Raw genomic sequence first — 22,463 nt, 5'->3', positions numbered from 1 at the left:
GAAATGAGAAATAAAATAATTTATAAGAATAAATAAAGGATGATATTTGAAAGATCATATATTGTAATGATTTATGGGTCAACATTGTCAAAAGATGAGTATAAAAGAGAAATCAGAGGGTGACTTCCAGAATAGCCAACATAGGAACTCAGCAGACTCCTTCTCCAGCAAAACCACCAGGACTGGTGAAAATGATTTAAATGCACACATATTTATGTGCTAATTGTGCTAAAATATAAAAGTTGTGCTAAGAGTATACAGCAAATTATAAAACAATTATTCAAGGAAGTCTATTAAATATTAGTGAGAATAAATACGATCTGTGGTACTTAGGACATGATCTGCTCCCTACCTTCACCCTACCCTTCATGCCTCCTGGTGAATGTCTCCAAGAAGACGGGACTCCTCTTCCTCACCAGCTCCCTTTCAAAGACTTTAATATTTCCCCTGTAGAGTTAGGCGGTTTCAACCCCGTATTTCTCTCACTCCTGCTCTTAGATGTAGAGGCCCAATTCCATCTGAGTGTGGCTGACAGATTGGGGATCTCTTCCCTTACCTCCCTACCCAGGCCAGACTCATAAACCAAGAATACAAAGACCTTCACGGCTCTCAACCTAGTTCACTCAGAGAGTGGACATTTCAGACCAGAGAGGCAAGTCAAGAAATCTAATCTATAGCCCCTCCCCAAGCACCCTGATCATCAAGAGTGAGTGTCACATTAAAAGAAGTAAACTATTATGTCAAAGTGAGTAGGGACACATTTCATCCTTATTCATATATATCCTCTTAAATTGTATCACCTTAAAACAGGCAAACAGACATAATTAAAATGCACTGCCATTGAACAAAAGTATTATTTAAAGTTTTCAGGGAAAAGTATAAAAAAAAAAGAGAGAGTTGCACAAAGAGAGATCTCCAGAGATCTCTTATCCAGTCAGTATTCAGCAAAGTAAGTACTGATCTGTGTATCTATGGGAGGTAACTGGGGCTGGGATAAAAACCATCTAAAAGGATCAGATGAAATAGTACATGATGCACACATACAGCTGAGAATAGTGCCTGTTTTAACCAACCTGACTGAAAAACCCTGTAACTGGTACATTGGGCACTCAGAAGGATTTTGCCTTAGTAACAAGAAAACAGTAATTTCTAATATATACCGTTCTGCTCTTGCCTAAGAAAAAAATTTAAAAACTCTAAAAGTATTAAACTCTAAGTAACTTAACCAGAAGGAAGCTTAATAAGACTTACACAAGTATAAGAATATTCAGCACCAAAAGGTAAAATTCACAATGTCTGGAATCCAATCAAAAACTTCATTCAAAGAAGCAGAAAAATGATATCTATAATGAGATCAATCAATCTATGAAAACTGACCTAGAAATAATACAGCTCAGAGAAATAAAAGGTAAGGGCATGAAAATACAAAAAGCTCAAAATAAATTCAAAACCTACACATATGAAATTTATGAAAGTAATTCTTTGTAATCTTGGGTAGGAAAAAATATCATACTTATAACTCCAAAGCATGATTCATACAAGTAACAAATAAATAATGATAAAATGGAAAAGTTGGACTTCATAAAGTAGTACAGCCACTTTGGAAAACAGTTTGAAAATGTCTTGAAAAATTGAACATATGTCTGCTAAATGACTCAGTCATTCTGCTCCTAGTCATTTACCCAAGAGAAATGAAGGCATATGTACACAGAAAGACTTATACAAAAATGCTCATGACTGCTTTAACACAACAGCCCCAAACTAAATAACCCAAATGTCTCTCAATAGGTAAATAAATAAACAAATTATGGTATAGATCCATACAATAGAATACTTATCAGCAACATATATATGCAACAACAAGGATGTGTCTCAAAATACTTATGTTAAGAAAAATCAAAGGGAAAATGAGTCTACTTAAATGAGTCTACTTAAAATTCTAGAAAATGTAGGAAGAACCAAGATGGCAGAGAGGAAGGGAGCTCTGTAAACTTCATCTGCCCCATCTTTTGAACTGAGAAGGACATTATTCTCATCTGCAAGAGTGGAAGGAGAAAATACAGACTCTAGAAAGAAGACAACCTCAAAGATGCCTGAGTGAGTGAGTGAGAACTGGGGAGATTAAAACACGGGCCAGCCTGAGAAAGGCAGGGGAGGTGGGAGCCCCAGCCCAACATAGGAAAAGTGCACAGAGCCCCTGAGAGACAAAGGGAAGAGAAAGAGAAACTGAACATGCTCATAGTACTGTCTCTAGAGAAGAGATAAAGAACATTTAACCCCACACAGAGAGAAAAGCTCTCACTCCATATATAATTGCAGGGCAGCCCAAATCCCGAATCCAGGTGGCACAAGGGAAAAAACAGTCCCCACCCCTGAGCTATCCCAGCAGGGAGTCTGTGGACCTGGTGGCAGCCCCGAGGGAGCACACTTCAGCCCCAGCTGCTGGAGTGGGAGCACACACCTCATTTCCACAGCGTATCCCACCTCCAGCAGTGGCCACATGAATACTGAATCCCAGATGCCAACAGGGAAAAAATAGCCCCCACTCCTATGCGATCCCAGCAGGGACTTGGAGGTGGCTGCATCGGAGGCGTGCTTCTGCTGCAGGAGCACACAGCTCATTTCCAGCAGCACCTGGCACCTCAGGCAGCAGCAGCTCGAATCCCAGCTGCGCCCAGAGAAACTGCTCCCTCCCCCATATGCGATCCCAGCTGGGGGCTGGGAGTTGGCGGTGGCCTCTGTGGGGGCATGGACTTTGCCTCTGGTACAAATCCCTGCCAGTGCCAAGAGAAACTGCTCCATTCCCCTAAGAGATCCTGGCTAAGAAGCCAGCCGCCAAAGCAAGTACCTCTCATCTGTGGTAGCATAAAAGTGCATGGACTAGGATTTTGAAACAAGGCAGTCCTGGAAACTACAGCTTCGCTCAGCTGCAACACAAGGAGATCAGCTCATAAGAGTAGCCTGCAGTGCTTAATTCCAGCAGAGCTTGGGGTGCCACCATTCATTCTATGCAACTACCAAGGTGGGGTCTCAGAGATCAGCCCCCTGACACCTACTTACACCAAAACACACCTATCTGCGAGGAGAAGCTGCTGCTTTTTTTCTACTTATTTTTATTATTATTACTTTACTTAAAAAATGTTTTTTAAATTTTTATTCCTTATTTTCCTTTTTCCTTTCTCCCTCTTTTTTACTCCCCTCTTGCCATCCAGATATATTCTCCCTTATCTCATCCTTATCTCTACCCTCGACTGATTATACACTTATAGACTGTCCATTGTCCCTTGTTGTCTCTGCCCCCCTTTATTTTTTCTTCTATTCTTTTCTTCTCTTTCCTCTCCCTTTTCTTTTCTTCCTTTCCCCCTTTTAATTTGTTTGTTTGTTTGATTTTTCTGTGTGTTTGTGTGCCTCTGTTCCCTGTGTGTTTTTCTGTCTGTTTTCCTTTTCAGGGATACCTCAAGAAACAAGCCAAAGTTCACATGATGGCAAGTCCCAGATATCACTGAGTGGGAAATAAAATAATCAAAGGCACAACAAGAGAAACTGAGAGATACCTTTAAAAGACTATTTCCTGAAGCGACAGGCTATGGACAGTCAATAAGCCTCCTTTAACAGAGCAATACTAACAGGTGCACAGTGCACAACGAGCTTTTGAAAACTGACAAGAGACAGAAAATTAGCCAAAAGAACAAAACGAAAGAATTCTCCCCTGAAGAATCTCCAGGATGAAGTCACAGCCACAGAACTGCTCAAAACAGATCTAAACAACATCACTGAACAAGAATTTAAAAAAACTTGTCATAAAGTTAATCACTGGGGTTGAAAAAAGCATCAGAGAAGCATCTGAGACAATGACTAGGGACTTTAAAAATAGGTGTGATGAGTTAAAAAAGGATATAAATGAGGTGAATAATAAAATGGAGGTGGCCACCTTAAGGATTGAAGAGGCAGAGAGAAGAGTAAGTGAATTAGAAGACATAGTTATAGTAAAAGAGGAAGCCAGAAAAAAAATAAATAAAGATAGAGAGAGAGAAATTGATCCAGGAGCAGGAAAGGAGAATTTGAGACCTGAGTGATACAATCAAATGGAACAACATACTTATCATAGGAATTCCTTAAGAGGTAGAATGAGAGAGAAAGGTCCTGAAGGGATACTAGGCCAAATTATAACTGAAAATTTCATAAATCTGGAGAAAGAAATAGATATTCAGATCCAAGAGGCATAAAGAACCCCCTTAAGATGTAATTTGAATCGACCTTTGGCAAAACATATCATAGTGAAACTGGAAAAACATAAAGATAAAGAGAGGCTTCTGAAAGCGGCTAGGGATAAAAGGGCCCTAATATACAAAGGAAAACCTATCAGAGTGGTTACAGACCTATCTAATGAAACTTGACAGGCCAGGAAGGAATGGCAGGGAATCTTCAATGTGATGAGCAGAAAAAACATCCAGCCCAGAATCCGTTATCCAGCAAGCCTGTCATTCAAAATAGAAGGAGAGATAAAGATGTTCCCAAATAAACAAAAATTGAGAGAATTTATGACCACCCAACCAGCCCTAAAAGAAATCCTAAGAGGGACTCTATGAGGGAAAAGTTGCAAAGAATACAAGTTGCCAGAGAAACCACTATAAACATGAATTCTATTAAGAACACTATGAATCTAAACCCACATTTTTAAATAATAACACTGAATGTAAATGGACTGAATGCTCCAACCAAATGACACAGGGTAGCAGAATGGATAAAACAAAAAAACAAAACCAAAATCCATCTATTTGCTGTCTACAAGAGACTCATTTTAGACCTGAAGAGACCTTCAGGTTGAAACTAAAGGGATGGAGAAATATCTATCATGCGACTGGAAGCCAAAAGAAAGCCAGAGTAGCCATACTTATATCAGACAAACTGGACTTTACAGTAAAGGGAGTAACAAGAGATGAAGAAGGACATTATATAATAATTATGGGGTCACTCTATCACGAAGAGCTAACAATTATAAACATCTATGCTCCAAATTCGGGATCACCAAAATACATAAAACAATCAATCACAGACAGAAATAATCTTATTGATAAGAATGTGCTAATTGCAGGAGACTTTAATTCTCTACTGACAGCAATGAATAGATCAACCAGAAAGAAAATCTCTAAAGAAACAATGGACCTGAAGGACACATTGGAACAGATGGAATTGATAGATATATTTAGAACTCTGCATCCTGAAGTTAGGAAATTCACCTTGTTTTCCAGAGCACATGGCACATTCTCCAAGATAGATCACATACTGGGGCATAAAGCAGCCCTCCATAAGTATAAATGAAGAGAGATCATACCATGCACACTTTCAGATCACAATGCTATGAAACTTGAAATCGACTACAGGAAGAAGACTGGAAAACCTCCAAAAATGTGGAGGTTATAAACCACCCTACTAAAGGATGATTGGGTTAATTAGGCAATTAGAGAAGAAATTTAAAAATATATAGAAACAAATGAAAACGAAAATACAACAATCCAAACTCTCTGGGACACAGCAAAGGCAGCCCTAAGAGGAAAGTATATTGCAATCCAGGCCTATTTCAACAAACTGGAGAAAGCACATATTCAAACTCTAACACAGCACCTACTGGAACTAGAAGAGAAGCAGCAAGAGCACCCCAAACCCAGCAGAAGAAAAGAAACAATAAAAATCAAGGCAGAAATAAACAATATAGAATCCAAAAGAAGAGTCGAGCAGATCAATGAAACCAAGAGTTGGTTCTTTGAAAAAATAAACAAAATCGATAAATCTCTAGCCAGGCTCCTCAGAAGGAAAAGAGAGAGCACCCAGATAGACAAAATCATGAATGAAAAAGGATCTATTACAACCAGTCCCTTAGAAATAGAAGCAATCACCAGTGATTCCAATGAAAAATTATATGCCAACAAACTGGACAACCTAGAAGAAGTGGACACATTCCTAAATGCACATGCACTGCCAAAATTCAAACAGGAAGAGATAGAAAGCAAGAATAGACCTACAAACAGTGAGGATATAGAATCCGTTATCAAAAATCTCCCAACGAATAAGAGTCCCGGGCCAGATGGCTTCCTAGGGGAATCCTACCAGACATTTAAAGCAGAGCTCATACTCATTCTTCTCAAACTATTCCAAAAAAATAGAAATAGAAGGAAAACTTCCAAACTCACTCTATGAAGCCAGCATCACCTTGATACCCAAACCAGGCAGAGACCCAGCCAAAAAAAGAGAACTACAGACCAATATTCTTAATGAATACAGATGCAAAAATACTCAACAAGATACTGGCAAATCGAATTTAACAGCATATAAAGAAAATTATCCATCCTGATCAAGTGGGATTCATTCCTGGGTTACAGGGCTGGTTCAATATTCACAAATCCATCAATGTGATATATCACATTAACAAAAGAAAAGATTAAAACCGTATGATCTTGTTGATAGATGCAGAAAAAGCATTTGACAAAATACAGCACTCTTAATAAAAACCCTTGAGAAAGTTGGAATGGAAGGAACTTACTTAAGCATTATACAAGGAATTTATAAAAATTCCACAGCTAATATCATCCTAAATGGGGGAAAACTGAGAGCTTTCCCCCTGAGATCAGGAACACGACAGGGGTGTCCACTCTCACCACTGTTGTTTAACATAGTGCTGGAAGTCCTAGCATCAGCAATCAGACAACAAAAAGAAATAAAAGGCATCAGAATTGGCAAGGACGAAGTCAAACTTTCCCTTTGTGCAGATGACATGATACTCTACATGGAAAACCTGGCAGACTCCATCAGAAGCCTTCTAGAACTGATCAATGAATTCAGTAAAGTTGCAGGGTACAAAATCAATGTACAGAAATCAGTTGCATTCCTATACACCAATAATGAAGCAGCAGAAAGAGAAATCAAGAAACTGATCCCATTCACAATTGCACAAAAAACCATAAAATACGTAAGAATAAACCTAAACAAGGATGTAAAAGATCTATATGATGAAAATTATAGAAAACTTATGAAAGAGATTGAAGAAGACACCAAGAAATGGAAAAACATTTCATGCTCATGGCTCAGAAGAATAAACATTGTGAAAATGTCATTACTACCCAAAGCAATCTACGCATTCAATGCAATCCCCATCAAAATTGCACCAGCGTTCTTCTCAAAGCTAGAACAAGCTATCCTCAAATTCATATGGAATCACAAAAGAACCCGAATAGCCAAAGTAATATTGAAGAAGAAAACCAAAACGGGAGGTATCACAATCCCAGACTTTAGCCTCTACTACAAAACTGTCATCATCAAGGCATTAACAGACCCTTCTCCAAAGAGGACATCCAGATGGCCTACAGGCACATGAAACGATGCTCAACATCACTCATCATCAGGGAAATACAAACCAAAACCACACCGAGATATCACCTCACGCCAGTCAGAGTGGCTAAAATGAACAAAGCAAGAGACTATAGATGCTGGCGAGGGTGTGGAGAGACGGGCACCCTCCTACACTGTTGGTGGGAATGTAAACTGGTGCAGCCACTCTGGAAAACAGTGTGGAGGTTCCTCAAAAAACTATCAGTAGAACTCCCCCATGACCCAGCAATAGCACTACCAGGGATATACCGGAAGGATACAGAAGTGCTGATGCATAGGGGCACATGTACCCCAATATTCATAGCAGCACTGTCAACAATAGCCAAAACATGGAAAGAGCCGAAATGCCCATCACTTGATGAATGGATCAAGAAGATGTGGTATATATACACAATGGAGTATTACATGGCAATGAGAAAGAATGAAATCTGGCTATTTGTAGGAAAGTGGATGGACCTCAAGGGTGTCATGCTAAGTGAAATAAGAAATAAGTCAAGCCAAGAAGGACAGATATTATGTTTGCGCTCATAAGTCTAACAGGAGAAAAGGAGAAACCTAATGGAGGACCATGGGGAGGAGAAGAGGGAAAGAGAGTTGGGGAGAGAGAGGGACGCAAAACCTGAGAGACTATTGAATACTGAAAAGGAACTGAGGGTTGAAGGAGGTGGTGGGGGGGAAAGAGGAGGTGGTAATGGAGGAGGGCACTTGTGGGGAAGAGCCCTGGGTGTTATTTGGAAACCAATTTGACAATAAACTATTAAAAAATTTCTAGATAATTTAAACTAATCTATAATGATATAAATTAGAAGAGTAGTTCTGCTTTGAGCATGAAATTGGGAGTGGGGGGAAAGGACTATTATGGAGTATAAAGAAATTTTGTAGATGATGAATATGTTCATTAACTTGACTGTGGTAAGGTTTCATTACTATATACACATGTGAAAATATACCAAAATGTCCACTTCAAGTACGTGTATATTGTTTTCTATTAGACTCAATAAAGGTGTTTTTAAAAATAAAAATACTAAAAGGGAAAGTTTTTCTATGTTTTTTGGGTGATTATTTGCTTTCATCAACTATTCACACTTATATGAAATTATTGCTTTATCTCTTTCCATATGATGTATTTTTAAGATAAATTTTTGTTTATGTTTATTTATTTTTGAGAGAGAGTGGGAGAGAGAACAGGTGGGGAAGAGGCAGAGAGAAAGAGGGAGACAGGGAATCCCAAGCAAGTTCTGCACGGCCAGCACAGAGCCTGACATGGTGCTTGAAACCACCAACCCTGAGATTGTGACTCGAGCTGAAGTCAGAAGCCCAACCAACTGAGCTACCCATGTGCCCCTTATGTATCTCATAGTGTAGCCTGCAGCATCGTGAGGTAATATCTTAACAGCATTCAAAAACCTCCAAATTTTGCAAGTTCTCTTCTCACACAGACAGACAAACACACCCCACATACAGGTATGGTTAATGCTATTTTCTTTCATCATTCAATACTTGTTCAGCATGATTCAGATTTAGGTAGCCAGGACATTTCCAAAGTGGTAAGTATAAATACAAGAATAAGAAAATCCATTCATTTATGGTGTACAAGTTTAAATATTAATACTTTCAGTTAATCTTTATCATACATGATACAGGGATTTTAAACTCAGGGGACACAAATCTTTCCTTTTTATTTTCTTTTATGTGTAGCTTCAGAGAATTCACAATCCCTGTGTTACATGTTAATATTGCTCTCATTCAAATTAAAGTTTTATAAAACTGACTTTAAATGAAACATTAGGCCGAATCTAGCTTTGCACCACCAAGCAGAATATTTAAATATATAATCTACCATTTTTCGAAGGAGATTTCATAGAATTCCATGCAAAACAACAACAAAAAAAACATGAAACAAATAAAAACAAACATGTGATCAAAGAATACTGCTACGACGTTGGCTAAAGGAATTTGGTACTAATTCTCAGAAATGTTAACATGCTAAAGTATATTTTGACTTAGTTTTAGAGAATCTCCTTGTAAGAACAGACTTAGAATGTACTTGGAATATTAAGAATGTCTTTCTAAATTTAGTAGATTAGAACTCCCTTCCTTTTTTCCTTGAATATCTATTAATACTTGGCTTAGTGGTCTCTAATCCTATGCATTCTCAAAAACTAGTGAGCTAAGAATCACCAGAGGTACTTAATAAATATTCCGATTTCTAGGTCTGATATCAAGGAATTCTAATTTTAAAAGTGTGCAGTAAGACCAGGAATCAGCATTTTTTTAAACTAGCATCTCAGCTGATTCTAATCCAAATAACATAAACTCCACTTTTTGAGAAATACAGAGTTCAGAAATTCACTTTTATATTTCCAAATACTGAAAAGTTATTTACTAAGTACCCTTACAGTAAAATTATGCTATATTTGCAATGAGCTTTTGCATTATTTCATTATTTTTGATTGACATTATATTGAATGTCAAAATACCTGTTCACATGGAGAAAAACAGCTAAACATAACTTAAGCTTGATGGTCAAACATTTGAAATACACAATGTATAATAAGCAAATAACACTTGCTATTTATAGGCAATACTATTAGATACTGACAAGCTTCAATGACTCACTACAAATCAAGCTTTGCTGGATATACACGTCCTTCATGGCATAATTCTGAGGCGTAGGGTGTGGGGGGAAGTACAGCACATATGAAGAGTGATGATTATTTAAAAAGGCTAGAATTTAAAATGTCCCTTTTGGAAAGAGAGGTGGGGAGAGAGAGGGACGCAAAACTTGAGAGACTACTGAATACTGAAAATGAACCGAGGGTTGAAGGGGAAGGGGGAGGGGGAAGGGAGGTGGTGGTGATGGAGGAGGGCACTTGTGGGGAAGAGCCCTGGGTGTTGTATGGAAACCAATTTGACAATAAACTATTTAAAAAAAAATAAATTCTTGTCACAAAAGTAAAAAAAAAAAGTCCCTCTTTGTAAGATAACAGACTTTTTATGGTCAAAATCCCTTTCCTAGATATCTAGATATGTCACCTAACTCTAAAAAGCCTACTAAGTTTAACTTTTAGATTCTATGTCAACTTCAATATTTTAAACATATTTATCACATACATATGAACTTATTTTTTCTAATGTCTTTCTTTTTTTTTTAATTTATTTATTTATTTTGAGAGAGAGTGCAGGAAGGGCAGAGAGAGGAGACAGAGTCCCTGGTAGGCTCTGGAGCCTGATGCAGGGTTTGAACTCACAAATCATGAGATCATGACCTGAGCTGAAGTCAGATGCTTAACTGACTGAGCTACTCAGGCACCCCACCTAATGCCTTTCTTATGACCATATGCTCTTTACCCAAGTCAAACAACCAAATTACATTGTCTTGACTTTTGTTGTCACTTCATCTGTCAAGAGTCATTCACTAAATTCATCTGGAATTTGACTTCTATTTCAAATTTACCCCCCCCCCCTTTTAAATTCCATTTTATCCATTAGGTTAGTGCCTTATTAACTCATGTTTGAAACATCTCTTAAATACTCTTCTGGCCCTCAGATTTCTCCCCAAACTCAAGTGCTAGGCCTTAGAATACTGAAGCCCAGTCTTTGTCAGAGAAATTATTCTGCTTCTCTAGATCTCAATTTTCTGTTATTGCTGCAGAACAAATTATCATAAGTTTAATGGGTTAAGCAACACAGAACTCAGAAGAGACACATAATTATAGCTGCAAAAATCCCTTCTGCCATATAAGGTAACATGATCCCGGAAGTGATAGCACATATACTATATTCACAAGTGGGTCCGACACTCAAGGGGCAGAGATTGTGCAAGGATGTGTGTCATTGACCGTTGTCATGGAATTCTGCCTCACACCCTAATGCAAAAGCTGGTTAGCTAGAAAAGAAAATCTTAAGATTCTATGATAGTAACTGCTCAAGCTGCCAACTAATAAACTTTACATGACATAAAAACTTATTAAACTTTATAAAAGTTTATAAAGTTTATAAAATATAAGTTCTGAAGGAGCTAGTACATTTAAAAAGGCAATGTTCATCTTTTTCCCCACACTAAATGGCAAATATTCAGACTTCCTTGCTACACAGAAGATTAAAAGCTGCAATGAAACCACCTGTGGTTTTGAGTACAGAGCTAACCAGAGGCACCAAAGGGATTTCTGAGTTAGACTCATGGTGGGAGAAGGTTAGATGAAAATTATGTTTCATTCTACTCTTTAAAGCTTATGCAAAAATAAATAAATAAATAAATAAGTCTCAGTCACTGCCTACAGAGTAAGTTCCAAACTCCTTAATACAGAAAAAGATTTTCCAAGACTGAAGACTGGCCTTCCTGTTTACCTCCCATATCTGCATCACACAGAAAGTTTCATGGTTACTTCAAACATCCTTTCTTGCCACATAAATACATTGTTTCTTTCCTTGGAATTCTCTACCACCTACTTCCACCCACAACCTCTATGATGAATTTATTCTATTTAACAGCTATTTACTGAGTGCCTGTATTCATTAATGAATTGTTAAGTCTTTACCTCTCTCATAAAGTGGGGCTGATCTCTTGCTTCTTTTTTGGTATAAAATCCAGAGCCAGTTTATGCATCTGTTACTATACCTGTTAAATCTTAGATTTATATGTCCAACCTCCAAATACGAATATCTTAAAGGAATGAATTTTTTTATTTGTTTATATATCTAGGACTAATTCAGGGATGCTACAACTCATTAATCATGGTTGGCTGAAGATAGTAATAATAATAGTAACATAATAGTAATATAATAAGTAACAATGATACATCTTAAATGCTTTCAGTAATTTCTCATATTGTGACAACACTTTATACATATTGGCTCAAACAAAATCTTTGCAATAGCATATTTAGGCAAACATTATAATCACATTATAATATGAGAAAACTGAAGTTCAGAGACAGAGGTAAGACTTTTATATAAGTTACCGATAGTTCTCAAGTTTATGGTCTCTATACCAAAGCGGTTCCCAAATATGAGCATCAGCATCACTCACACACGTAACACAGTGCTCATATTCCAACAGAGACCTACTTTATCAGAAAATCTGGGGGCAGGACCATATCATCCGAGACTGAACAGACCCTGTAGGTGAGGATATCAGCTAAAGTTTGAGAAACAGTGCTCCATAATCTAACATGGAAATATTTTAGCCAAGAAAACATGATCAGCTATGACTTTCAAACAACTTTTAACCAAAAACTTGGAAATTATATTCATACATTAGATTATGATGGAGGGAAAAAAAACCAAACAGAAAAATGACTCATCCTGAACTCAGAAGTCATATCCATTTTATAGAATCTGAAACTTAACACAGTGTCAGTATGCTGAACTTGCAAATGTTCAGTTAAACATAACTTTTCTGTTGACTATAATATCTAGAATTTACATTAATTACATATTCCTCTGTAGAGGAAAATATTCTCCATAACTTGTTTATCATCCCCAGTGATATCTTAAATATCTGCAGGTCAAAGTTCTTATTTTCTTAATTAGGCTCTTCACTCATGCATTATAGAATTCTGAGTAATCAGGAAGCATTTTAACAATTTCTTCTTCAATTTAATTTAATTTAATTTAATTTAAGTTGACTAGCTTATCTTTTCCTATTGATTTACTCTAGGGATTGTCTTTTTAAAAAGTGTCAAGTGATATTATAGTAAAAATTGTTAAATGGTAATAGGAAGTCAAATTTTGATCTCCAAAAGGACAGGAGTGCAAGATAAGGATTGAAAACTCCTTTCAGTGAGGAGTGTTTGCTGAGGGATTTAGAGTTCACTAAGAATTTCTAGAAGACAGAGCGAGTAATAAACGCATTCAGTGTAGAGTACTGCACCCAGCATATTTCCATATACACCTATAAAAATACTTTAATGCACTCAGGAAGTCCACCATATAATTGTAAATATTAACTATCAGCACGCAAAAGAAGAATTATAAAAAAATTATTTTAAAAAAAGCTGTAAAGGGGTGCCTGGGTTGCTCATCGGTTAGGTATCCGACTCAACTCAGGCCATGATCTCACAGTTAGTGGGTTCGAGTCCTGCATTGGACTCTGTGCTGAATGGTTGCTCAGAGTCTGGGGCCTGGTTCGGATTCTGTATCTCCTTCTCTCTCTGCCCCTCCTTTGCTCATGCTCTGTCTCCTCTGTCTCTCAAAAAGAAATAAATGTAAAACAAAGAAATTTAAAAAGCTATAGAGATGAATGAAAGATTAGGCATAATAAGTGCTCTATGATGGCCATTCATTGGAGAACACAGAGATAAAGAAGGCTTTACTACTTCTGAATGGAGCACAGAACCATATGCTGATTCTGTAAATAGTTTTTGTCTTGATTTTTTTTTCTAGTCTTGACTCACATGACTTTCTTTTCTTTTTTTTTTTGACCCAGATGATTTTCAAGTATGATATTTATAAGATCAACCTTTTCATCTTTTCATAGTTTTACATATAAATAAAAGTCTCCTACATACCGAGGATATAATCAAATCTGTTTGGCATTCAGAGCACAAGCCAAATTTGTTCAAAAACTAAGGTATTTTCTAAAATTTGAGTACAATATAGAATTCCCTTCAGGCTACAATGTTAAAAACAGTCAATCAGTATTAGTGAAGTACTAGTATGTTAGTCGCTGACCTCCCTGAGATTATGAGACAAACCCTTGAAACAAACAAAATGCTAAGAAATTGAGAGGAACTAACAAACTATGTCAGAATTAATATAGGGAATAAAGCAATTGAAAGAGAGTCCCCAAGAACTGACTGGAGCTTTCTCCCCAGACCAGGAAGTCAGATTTAAAATTTATTCTACAGATTATGGCTTTTGATCAGAAGTGCTTAAACAGAAAAGTGGCTGGATGACTTCCTTGTCATAGTACGGTAACTCTGAAAGCAGTGTAGACGGTCCATTTAGCAAAGATCTAACCAGGTCCAGACATAACAAATATATACTCATGGCAGAATTAGAAGGGGTGTGACTGAGCCCTGGCAGAATATATAATCAGGTTTTATACCAACTTGAAAGTTTATCTTAGCATAGCAACATGTCTAACTTGTGTCTTCTGGACTTATTTCTGTAAAATTTGTTGGAGAAAATGTATTTAATAGAAGTTCTGAAATGAAAGTAGTGATTAGGGATAAATTAAAGATAAGTCTTTGTTTTGAGAGAAATGTACACAGAGTAATTAAATGGAAAAAAGGATAATTAAATAAATCATAAACCTTTAATTTCTTACTATAGAGGCAATTTATATTATATAATATCTTCTAACATATAACTCTCTAATATAATATAATAACTCTCTATATATAGAATCCTATATAATATAATCTTATACTGTATCATCATATCTGCTGGGCCAGCATGTGCATTAGTAAGAATTATTGTTAATCTAACATAAGATATTTGAATTACCAATTAAAATGGAACAGTTTGCATAAACCAATCTCCTAGCTGGTTACATTTAGAATAATATATAAATTATTACTATATACATAAGAAACATTTTAAACAATCATCATAAACAATTCTTAGATTTTAATATGAATGTGACATCAAGCTCAAGATACTTGTATTGTATGTGTGTGTGGGGGGGGAACAAACAACAAATAAACACCTCTACTAACCTCACTAGGCATCTCCTCTATGAACTTATTTCCCATCTAAAGGTTGTGTGTGTGTGTGTGTGTGTGTGTGTGTGTGTGTGTCTAAATTTAGTTGTATGAAAAGCAGAGCTATATTATTGAATACTGAAAACGAACCGAGGGCTGAAGGGGGACTGGGGGGAGGGTGTAATGGAGGAGGACACTTGTGGGGAAGAGCACTGGGTGTTATATGGAAGCCAATTTGACAATAAACTATTAAAAATAATAAATAAATAAAATGTATACTTAAGAATATTCAAATTACTGTGCATTTTTACTGAGATGAGTACATTTTTTGCTCCTTGTGGGAACTGCCAGTAATCAGTTATTGATGTTTAGCCAATCTATCCTCAGAACTTTGTAATTCCAAAAATCAATGAATTGAAAACATAATTCATGGAATTTCTGTCTGTAATCTATATACTATAGAGGAGTTTGGAAATAATAGTATCTAAAATGTACTTAGTGCTCACTACTTGAATCTTTGTGTTTTTATACATAACTCTTTAATTTCTCCAACTTTTCCATGAAGTTTACATTATTGTTAGACTTGTTATACCTAAGAGGAAAATGGGGCACACAGAGATTGTATTGAAACGCCTTCCAGAGTTACCTAAGAAATGGGTAAATCTGGGTTAAATTACACTTAATCAAAGAGTGACTGTGGTTTGAAAAAGACAATGTAAAATGTCCTGCATCTAACATTTCATACTAGTTTCAGCACATAGCTTGTGACTTGGGGAACTTTTCCTGTTACCTTTAATCTCTTTGTCATTCTTGAACCATCTTATATCAGCTGCAGGTTTACTACCAGATGTTTTACAAGTCAGCTGCATTAAGTCTCCCTCCATAACCGGTGATGAAAATCCACTAATTTGAGGTTTTTCAGGAACACCTGAAATTTAAGCAAGTAGAGTAAACATCAATCTCCAGGGCTGATTCATTCTTATGACTATTATTGTCACAAAGCGAAAATGGGTTGTTAAATTGACCATAACTTCAAGAGAAAATAAAGTGTTATATAATAAAATAAGCTACTTAAAATATCTCCATAATATGTAGAGATATGAAAATTGTGTATATATCTACACAAACATATCTGTATGTATATTCAGTAGTCTCCTCCCACCCCTATCTAAGGGAGAAACGTTGCAAGACCCTCAGTGGTCCTGAAACTGTACTGAACATTGTATAAACTATGTTTTTCTATTATCCATACATACCTATAATAAAGTTTAATTTATAAACTAGGCATAGTAAAAGATTAACAACAATAACTAATAATGAAATGGAACAATTATAACAATATACCACAACAGAAGTCACGTGACTGCAGTCTCGTACTGTACTCACCCTTCTTGTGAGCATGTGAGAAGATAAAATGCCTATGTGATTAGAGGAAGTGAGGTAAATGTCCTAAGCATTGTGATGTAACGTTAGGCTACTATTAGCCCAAGGAGAAGTCAGAAGGAGGATCATCTGCTTCCAGACTGAGGTGGCTCATGGGTAACATAAACTGTGGAAGATGAAAACGGGATGGGGGTGGGGTTGGGAACTACCTTATATATGCGTATGTGTGTTAGTGTTATCCAGAAAGCATTTAAAATGCATTTAGTTCAAAGTAGATTTTAAAGTTTTACTTGCAAAGAATACTCTTTGTAAATCTTCAAAACATTCAGTATATCTTAAGACTTTTCAGTATAAGGATTTAAGAAGGTAAATTGTTTGCAATGGGAGAAAAAATCCACAAAGCACATTTCTTTATTCTTTAGCAAATTATGATTTAACTAAAAAATCACTTTGCATTCCTGATTTCATAATTCTTAAAGCTTAAAAAGATATTATTATCCTCTATGCATTGTTCAAAAATGCATTTTAGAATAAGATTTTACATTTATCAATAACTGCAACAATACTTTTATGATTGTTAGATAATAGGATTTGATGTTATTTGTATTAGAAATGAAACAATGGTTTTGTGAGGTATGATGCATATTATTTTTGATGCTAATCACTACTACCTTTTCTAGTCCAGGTCACCCAGTGATTAAGCAGATAATTAATATGCAGAGATAGTACATGAATGATTTAAATAACAGAACATTTCATATTTCTTGGGTAATAATATTCTCATGTTGTGGTAGCAGTTTATCAAAATTTCTTTTAAAATCATTCAATAATAAACGTAGACTGAAATATCTTAATTGTACTATTTAATTCAATTTGAAAAGAATAAAATATAACAATGTAGGAAAGCACCAATAAGAGAAATGCAAATTAAAACAATAACATGAACAACAATGATAAATGATAGGTCAACATGCTCTGATTAGTTGGATTTTCTTTCTGTTCACATCCATATGCTTTCTTTTAATCTATGCCATACTATCATTTAATAAACTGAAAGCAATCTGTTTTTTGTTGGGTCTCAAGGTGGCTCTCTACAAAACAATGCATTAACCTTAGGCAGTTGTTTTCTTGAAATACTCCATTTTAGTGGATATATTTTGTCTGTAGTGGCAAACTGATGAAGATTTTTATAAAATAGTCCCAGTGGGACTTGCAAAGTAACATACTTCATGTCGCAGGTACAAAACCAATTCACTAGCCGGATTAACTTTAATATTCCTACCTAAGAGAACAACATGCATTAATTCTTTTATATGCACTGTTATGCCTTTATCTATAAAAAAGAAAGACAAGCTAGGGGCCAAAAAAAATCAATCTTTAAACTCTCAACTTGTTCAGTACACAGGTGTGTTTCAATGAACTGCAGCTGAAATAGCTGATTGGGCCATGACGCCTGCGGAATCACAGAGAGCCCTTAGCTGCAACTTTATTTCTTCTGAATCTCTATGAATGTAATGCTTTTTTTTGTGTGTGTCATTGTAACCTTTGGGGAAAAGGCCCATTATTCAGAAAATAAAACCGCAGAGAAGCTACAAGTTACCTGTAGATTGACATTATGTTATTTCTTCCCTTAAAAATCTAGAAAACTACAAAATTAAAAGTTAAGATGCAGAAATGTCAGGGTCACTTAAATGCACTAATATAAACAAATAAGTCATATTTGAAAGCTATAAGGATTAGAGAAGTCTTCTCGCAGATGACCAATACAATAAAATGGAGGACCCTCTACAGATGCGCTGAATCATTATTCTATTATTTTACAAAAGGATCACCAGACGTACAATATCTAGATGATTTGACATAAAGAAATGTAGTTGAAAATCAAGAAACCTGATATCTATTGCTCACTAAGAAACAAAACGGGTGCTCTCAGAAAGTCATACAAACTGTTACACCTCACTTTGTCTATTTCCAAAATGGGGCAGGTGATTAAGTGACTTTTTAAATGCCTCTTGTTAGAATGTAGCAGAAAATGCATTAACCTTAGGCAGTTGTTATCTTGAAATATTCCGTTTTAGTGGATATATTTTGTCCACTAAATACTTTTTATAGCAGAAGAGGGATTAAACTATATCTATTAACATGATCCTCCAAATATATATTTGTTATTGAATCATGTTGCTGTAGCTTGTGATGACATAGTGTTAGTTCCTTGTACTTACCCAGAACAGTGAGATAGGCCTTGGAAGTTTTGACAGGCATTGTAAATAAAGAACAGGTGTATTGTCCTTCATCGGAGAGAGACACATCACTGACGCTGATACTCAATTCATGCCAGGAAGCTCGAACCAGCTCAATCCTGTTGTCCCTTAAAGCTGGGAAGAGAAAACATTGAAAATGCAAATAGCAACGTTAGACAAAGTCAGTACTGTTAGACTAAATATTTCTAGCACAACACAATAAATACTGTCTTTGGCCATAAGTCTCATCTAAATCTTATTTCCTGATACAGTTTATAGGAAGGTTCAAATATATGGAAATGTTTTATCAGATTTTTAAAAAATCAAAGTAGAATTAGGTGTTCCATAATGTTCTCAGAAATAACTTTTTAATTAAATGATTGCATCTAGTACAATACTTCCAATGAGATAGATGATGGTGGTGATAATAATGGCTTTCCTCCACAGGCTTTCATGGGTTCTAGTATCTTGAAAAACTGTAAACAGGTTTCACTTATATGCACAGATAAATTTGGGAAAACTGTGATAGCTACATTCCTTCCAAGAGACCAACAAGTCATATTAGCATATTAAATGCATTTTCTCTACAGTAGAGAAAGCTGTTGAACTTCCTTTAAACCGGATCTAACTTTCAGCTGAAAAGCACCTGTAAGGTGCTGAATGAATGTTTAAATTTGCTTTGATTGGTTGGTACCTCTACAGTACCATCTGTTAAATACTTTTAGCATATTCTTTGGTTCACACCACCTTTTCTATCACAGAATTTCATTTTGGGAAAAACATGAAAAAGTTTGATTATTATTATATTTCCTACTAAGTACAGCCATAAAGCTCAGAATTAAGCAAGAGACAACTAAAGGAGGACTCTGAAAGATAGAAAGAGGAAATAGCCCTGCCTAGGGATACTGGGACCCGAGGAACAACACAATGGTTTCCCAACTAATAATAAAAGGGAATTGAGGCTTGGCTTCTTCCAATGACAACCTAGCAACAGAAGGTAACCTAGGTAGACTAATTTTTTTTTTTTTTTATCACACATCAAATGCAAGTCCTGCCAGCAACTTTGGAAAAGACTGGGCTACCAGCAAGGGGAATCAAGCGGGAGTGTCACTAACTACAAGTGGCCATGGAAAGCAATCTCTTTGCCCACTGGACTGGAGACTCCCCTTCAGTGACTGGGGATAGTGATCAACTGGGCAGCGAAGGAAGAGATCCATCTCTGACAAGTACTCAGCCCTTAAAGTGATCTTCCTATGAGCTAGAGAACCACATACTCCTGCTGGAGCCATCAGGCAGCCTGACCTGTGGAAGACCCTCTGTGGTTACAGTGGGGACCAGGTCAACCCCTAGTAGAGCTATACTTCAACCTGATGAAATAGCACCCTTTGGCTCTGAAAAGTCAACTGCTGGTTCAACCATGACCTGAAAATGTAAGCCAGGACCTGTATGTTAAACCTAAACAGCGTGACTGCCTCCTAGAACAGAAGATTAAAATAGAATCCAGAGTTTCCTAATATAATAGCTAGAATGTCCAGGATATAACAAAAGCATCACTGGTTACACCAAATACCATGAAAATCAAAACTTGAGGGGGAAAAATAATCAATAGATACCACCAATACTGAGTTGAAACAAATGTAATTATCTGACAAATAATTTGAAGAAGCCATCATAAAAATATGTCAGCAATCAATTAGTAGTTACCTTGAAGCAAAAAATAGAATATCTCAGCAAAGACATAATAAAAAAAGAATCAGATGGAAATAATAGAAGACAAAAAATACAATAACAAAAATAAAGTCACTAATTTGGCTTAACCATACAGTAGAGATGACCGAGGATGGTATTGGTAAACTTAAAGATAGGACAATATAATTAATAATTAACTCAATTTGAATAAGAGAAAGAGAATAGATTGGGGAAAAAATAAGAGAAGAGAGCCTCAGAGACCTGTGAGGCAATAACCAAATATGCAATATTAGTACCATACAGGCTTCATATAAGTGAAAGAGATTGGGGCTAAAAGAAATTGAAGAAATAATGGTCCCAAACTGCAAATTTGCCAAAAGACATAAATGTAATGCACAGAATTGATAAGACAAATTAATCTCAAATGTGATAAACCCAAAGAAGTTTATATCAAGATACATGAAAATTAAACTGGAAGACAAAAAAAAAAATCTTTAAAGCAGCCAGAGAGAAAGACATATACCCTATAAGAGAAGATCAATTTATATGACAGTAGATTTCTCATTTGAAATTATGGAGGCCGTAGGACGTGGTACATTACTCAAGTGCTGAAATGAAAGAAAAGAAACACCAACAGTGAATTCTTGTCCAGGGAACCTAAACTTCAGGAATCAAAAGGCAATGCATATGTTTTTAGAAGAAGGAAAACTGAGAACATGTTTCTCTAGCAGATCTGTCTTGAAAAGTTAAGTTCTTTAGGGAAAAAAAAGTATCTTGGGGCATCAGGAAGGAAATAAAAACAATGGAAAGCACACAAACATAGGTAAATACAATATAGACTAGACTTCTCCTGAGTTGTCTCTATTATATGATGTTTGAAACAATAATTACATCAACTGATGCAATGTTGAGCAAATACAGAAGGAATACTGAAAACAAGTAGAAAGTGGGCAGGACATAGGGATCTAAAAGAAGTAAGGTTTCCATACTTTACTCAAAATGGAAGCAATTACTACTTGTAGACTGTGTAAATCACATGTATATTTCAATCCCAGAGCAACTACTAAGAAAATATACAAAGTAATATGCTCAAAAACTCTATAATTACGGATAAAATCCATTTATATAGTGTCTTGAAATAATAAAATTATAAAGATAGAGAAGAGATTAGTGTTTACCAAGGGTTAAGGATACTAAGTGGTAGAAGGGGTAGGGACGTGTATGTGATTATAAAAGGGTAGCACAAAGTGATCCTTGCGGTATGGAAACTGTTTTGTGTTTTGGCTGTGGTGACGGATACGTGAAACTACACATGAAATAAAATTTAGTAGAACTAAACACACACATACACACAGATGAGTACATGTAAAGTTGAGGAAAGCAAATAAGATAGGTCGGCTATATGAATATCAGTTTGCTAGTCGTGATATCTTTGCAAGATGTTTTTTGGGTCAAGGGTTGATTAAATCTCTCTATTATGTCACATAACTGCATGTGAATCTACAGTAAAAAGTCAATTAAAATTTTTTATGTAAATTTTAAGGAATAGGGTAGTGTTCAGGATATCAAATTTATTATACACATTTGCCACAGAACGGAGGGGGATTCCAAGAGCCAAATATTCTTAAATTTTCTGTACCTTCCCTATACGTTTTGTGAAAGGAACAGGCAATAATACAATACGTAATACTTGGAACATTTCTAAATTATTATGGTTTTAAATATATTCATAAAAAATCCTCCCAGATACTCAGATAACACACACCTTAATGATTGTAGTCCCTCTGCTACCATTCTTTATTAACTCTAATTCTATAAAGAGACATATGCTTACAAATATTTTTGAAACTAATCTTATCGAATATAAACCATAAGGCAAGTCTGATTGTATTTGTGACTCTATTAAGATACAGTAGACATTTAAAAAATGTCTATTTCATAGTCTATCTCCTACATGCACTAATGTGTATATATATATATATATATATATATACATATATATATATATATATATATATATATATATACACACCTTGTTCACTTTCCAGAGGAAAACAGTGGGACACAGATTCGTTATTTCTCCAATAGGACCTCAGGCTATATCAACCACTTTTCA

General features: G+C 35.8%; 1 protein-coding gene across 3 annotated transcripts in view; it reads right to left on the bottom strand.

Moving 5' to 3' along the window:
* CADM2 (cell adhesion molecule 2) overlaps positions 1 to 22,463 on the bottom strand; it is a 1,075,698-nt gene that overhangs the window by 164,250 nt on the left and 888,985 nt on the right. For all 3 annotated transcript variants that reach the window (XM_029939146.1, XM_029939148.1, XM_029939147.1), the window contains 2 exons: positions 18,641 to 18,793; positions 15,826 to 15,963 (listed from right to left, as the gene is read on the bottom strand). In XM_029939146.1, the coding sequence (XP_029795006.1) occupies positions 15,826 to 15,963; positions 18,641 to 18,793 (291 nt within the window). The remainder of the gene's footprint in view (positions 1 to 15,825; positions 15,964 to 18,640; positions 18,794 to 22,463) is intronic.

This window comes from Suricata suricatta, chromosome 5 (genome assembly GCF_006229205.1).
Source record: "Suricata suricatta isolate VVHF042 chromosome 5, meerkat_22Aug2017_6uvM2_HiC, whole genome shotgun sequence".
Taxonomy (NCBI): domain Eukaryota; kingdom Metazoa; phylum Chordata; class Mammalia; order Carnivora; family Herpestidae; genus Suricata; species Suricata suricatta.
The sequence above is the reverse complement of the archived record's forward strand: the minus strand, read 5'-3'. Positions and strand labels throughout refer to the sequence as shown.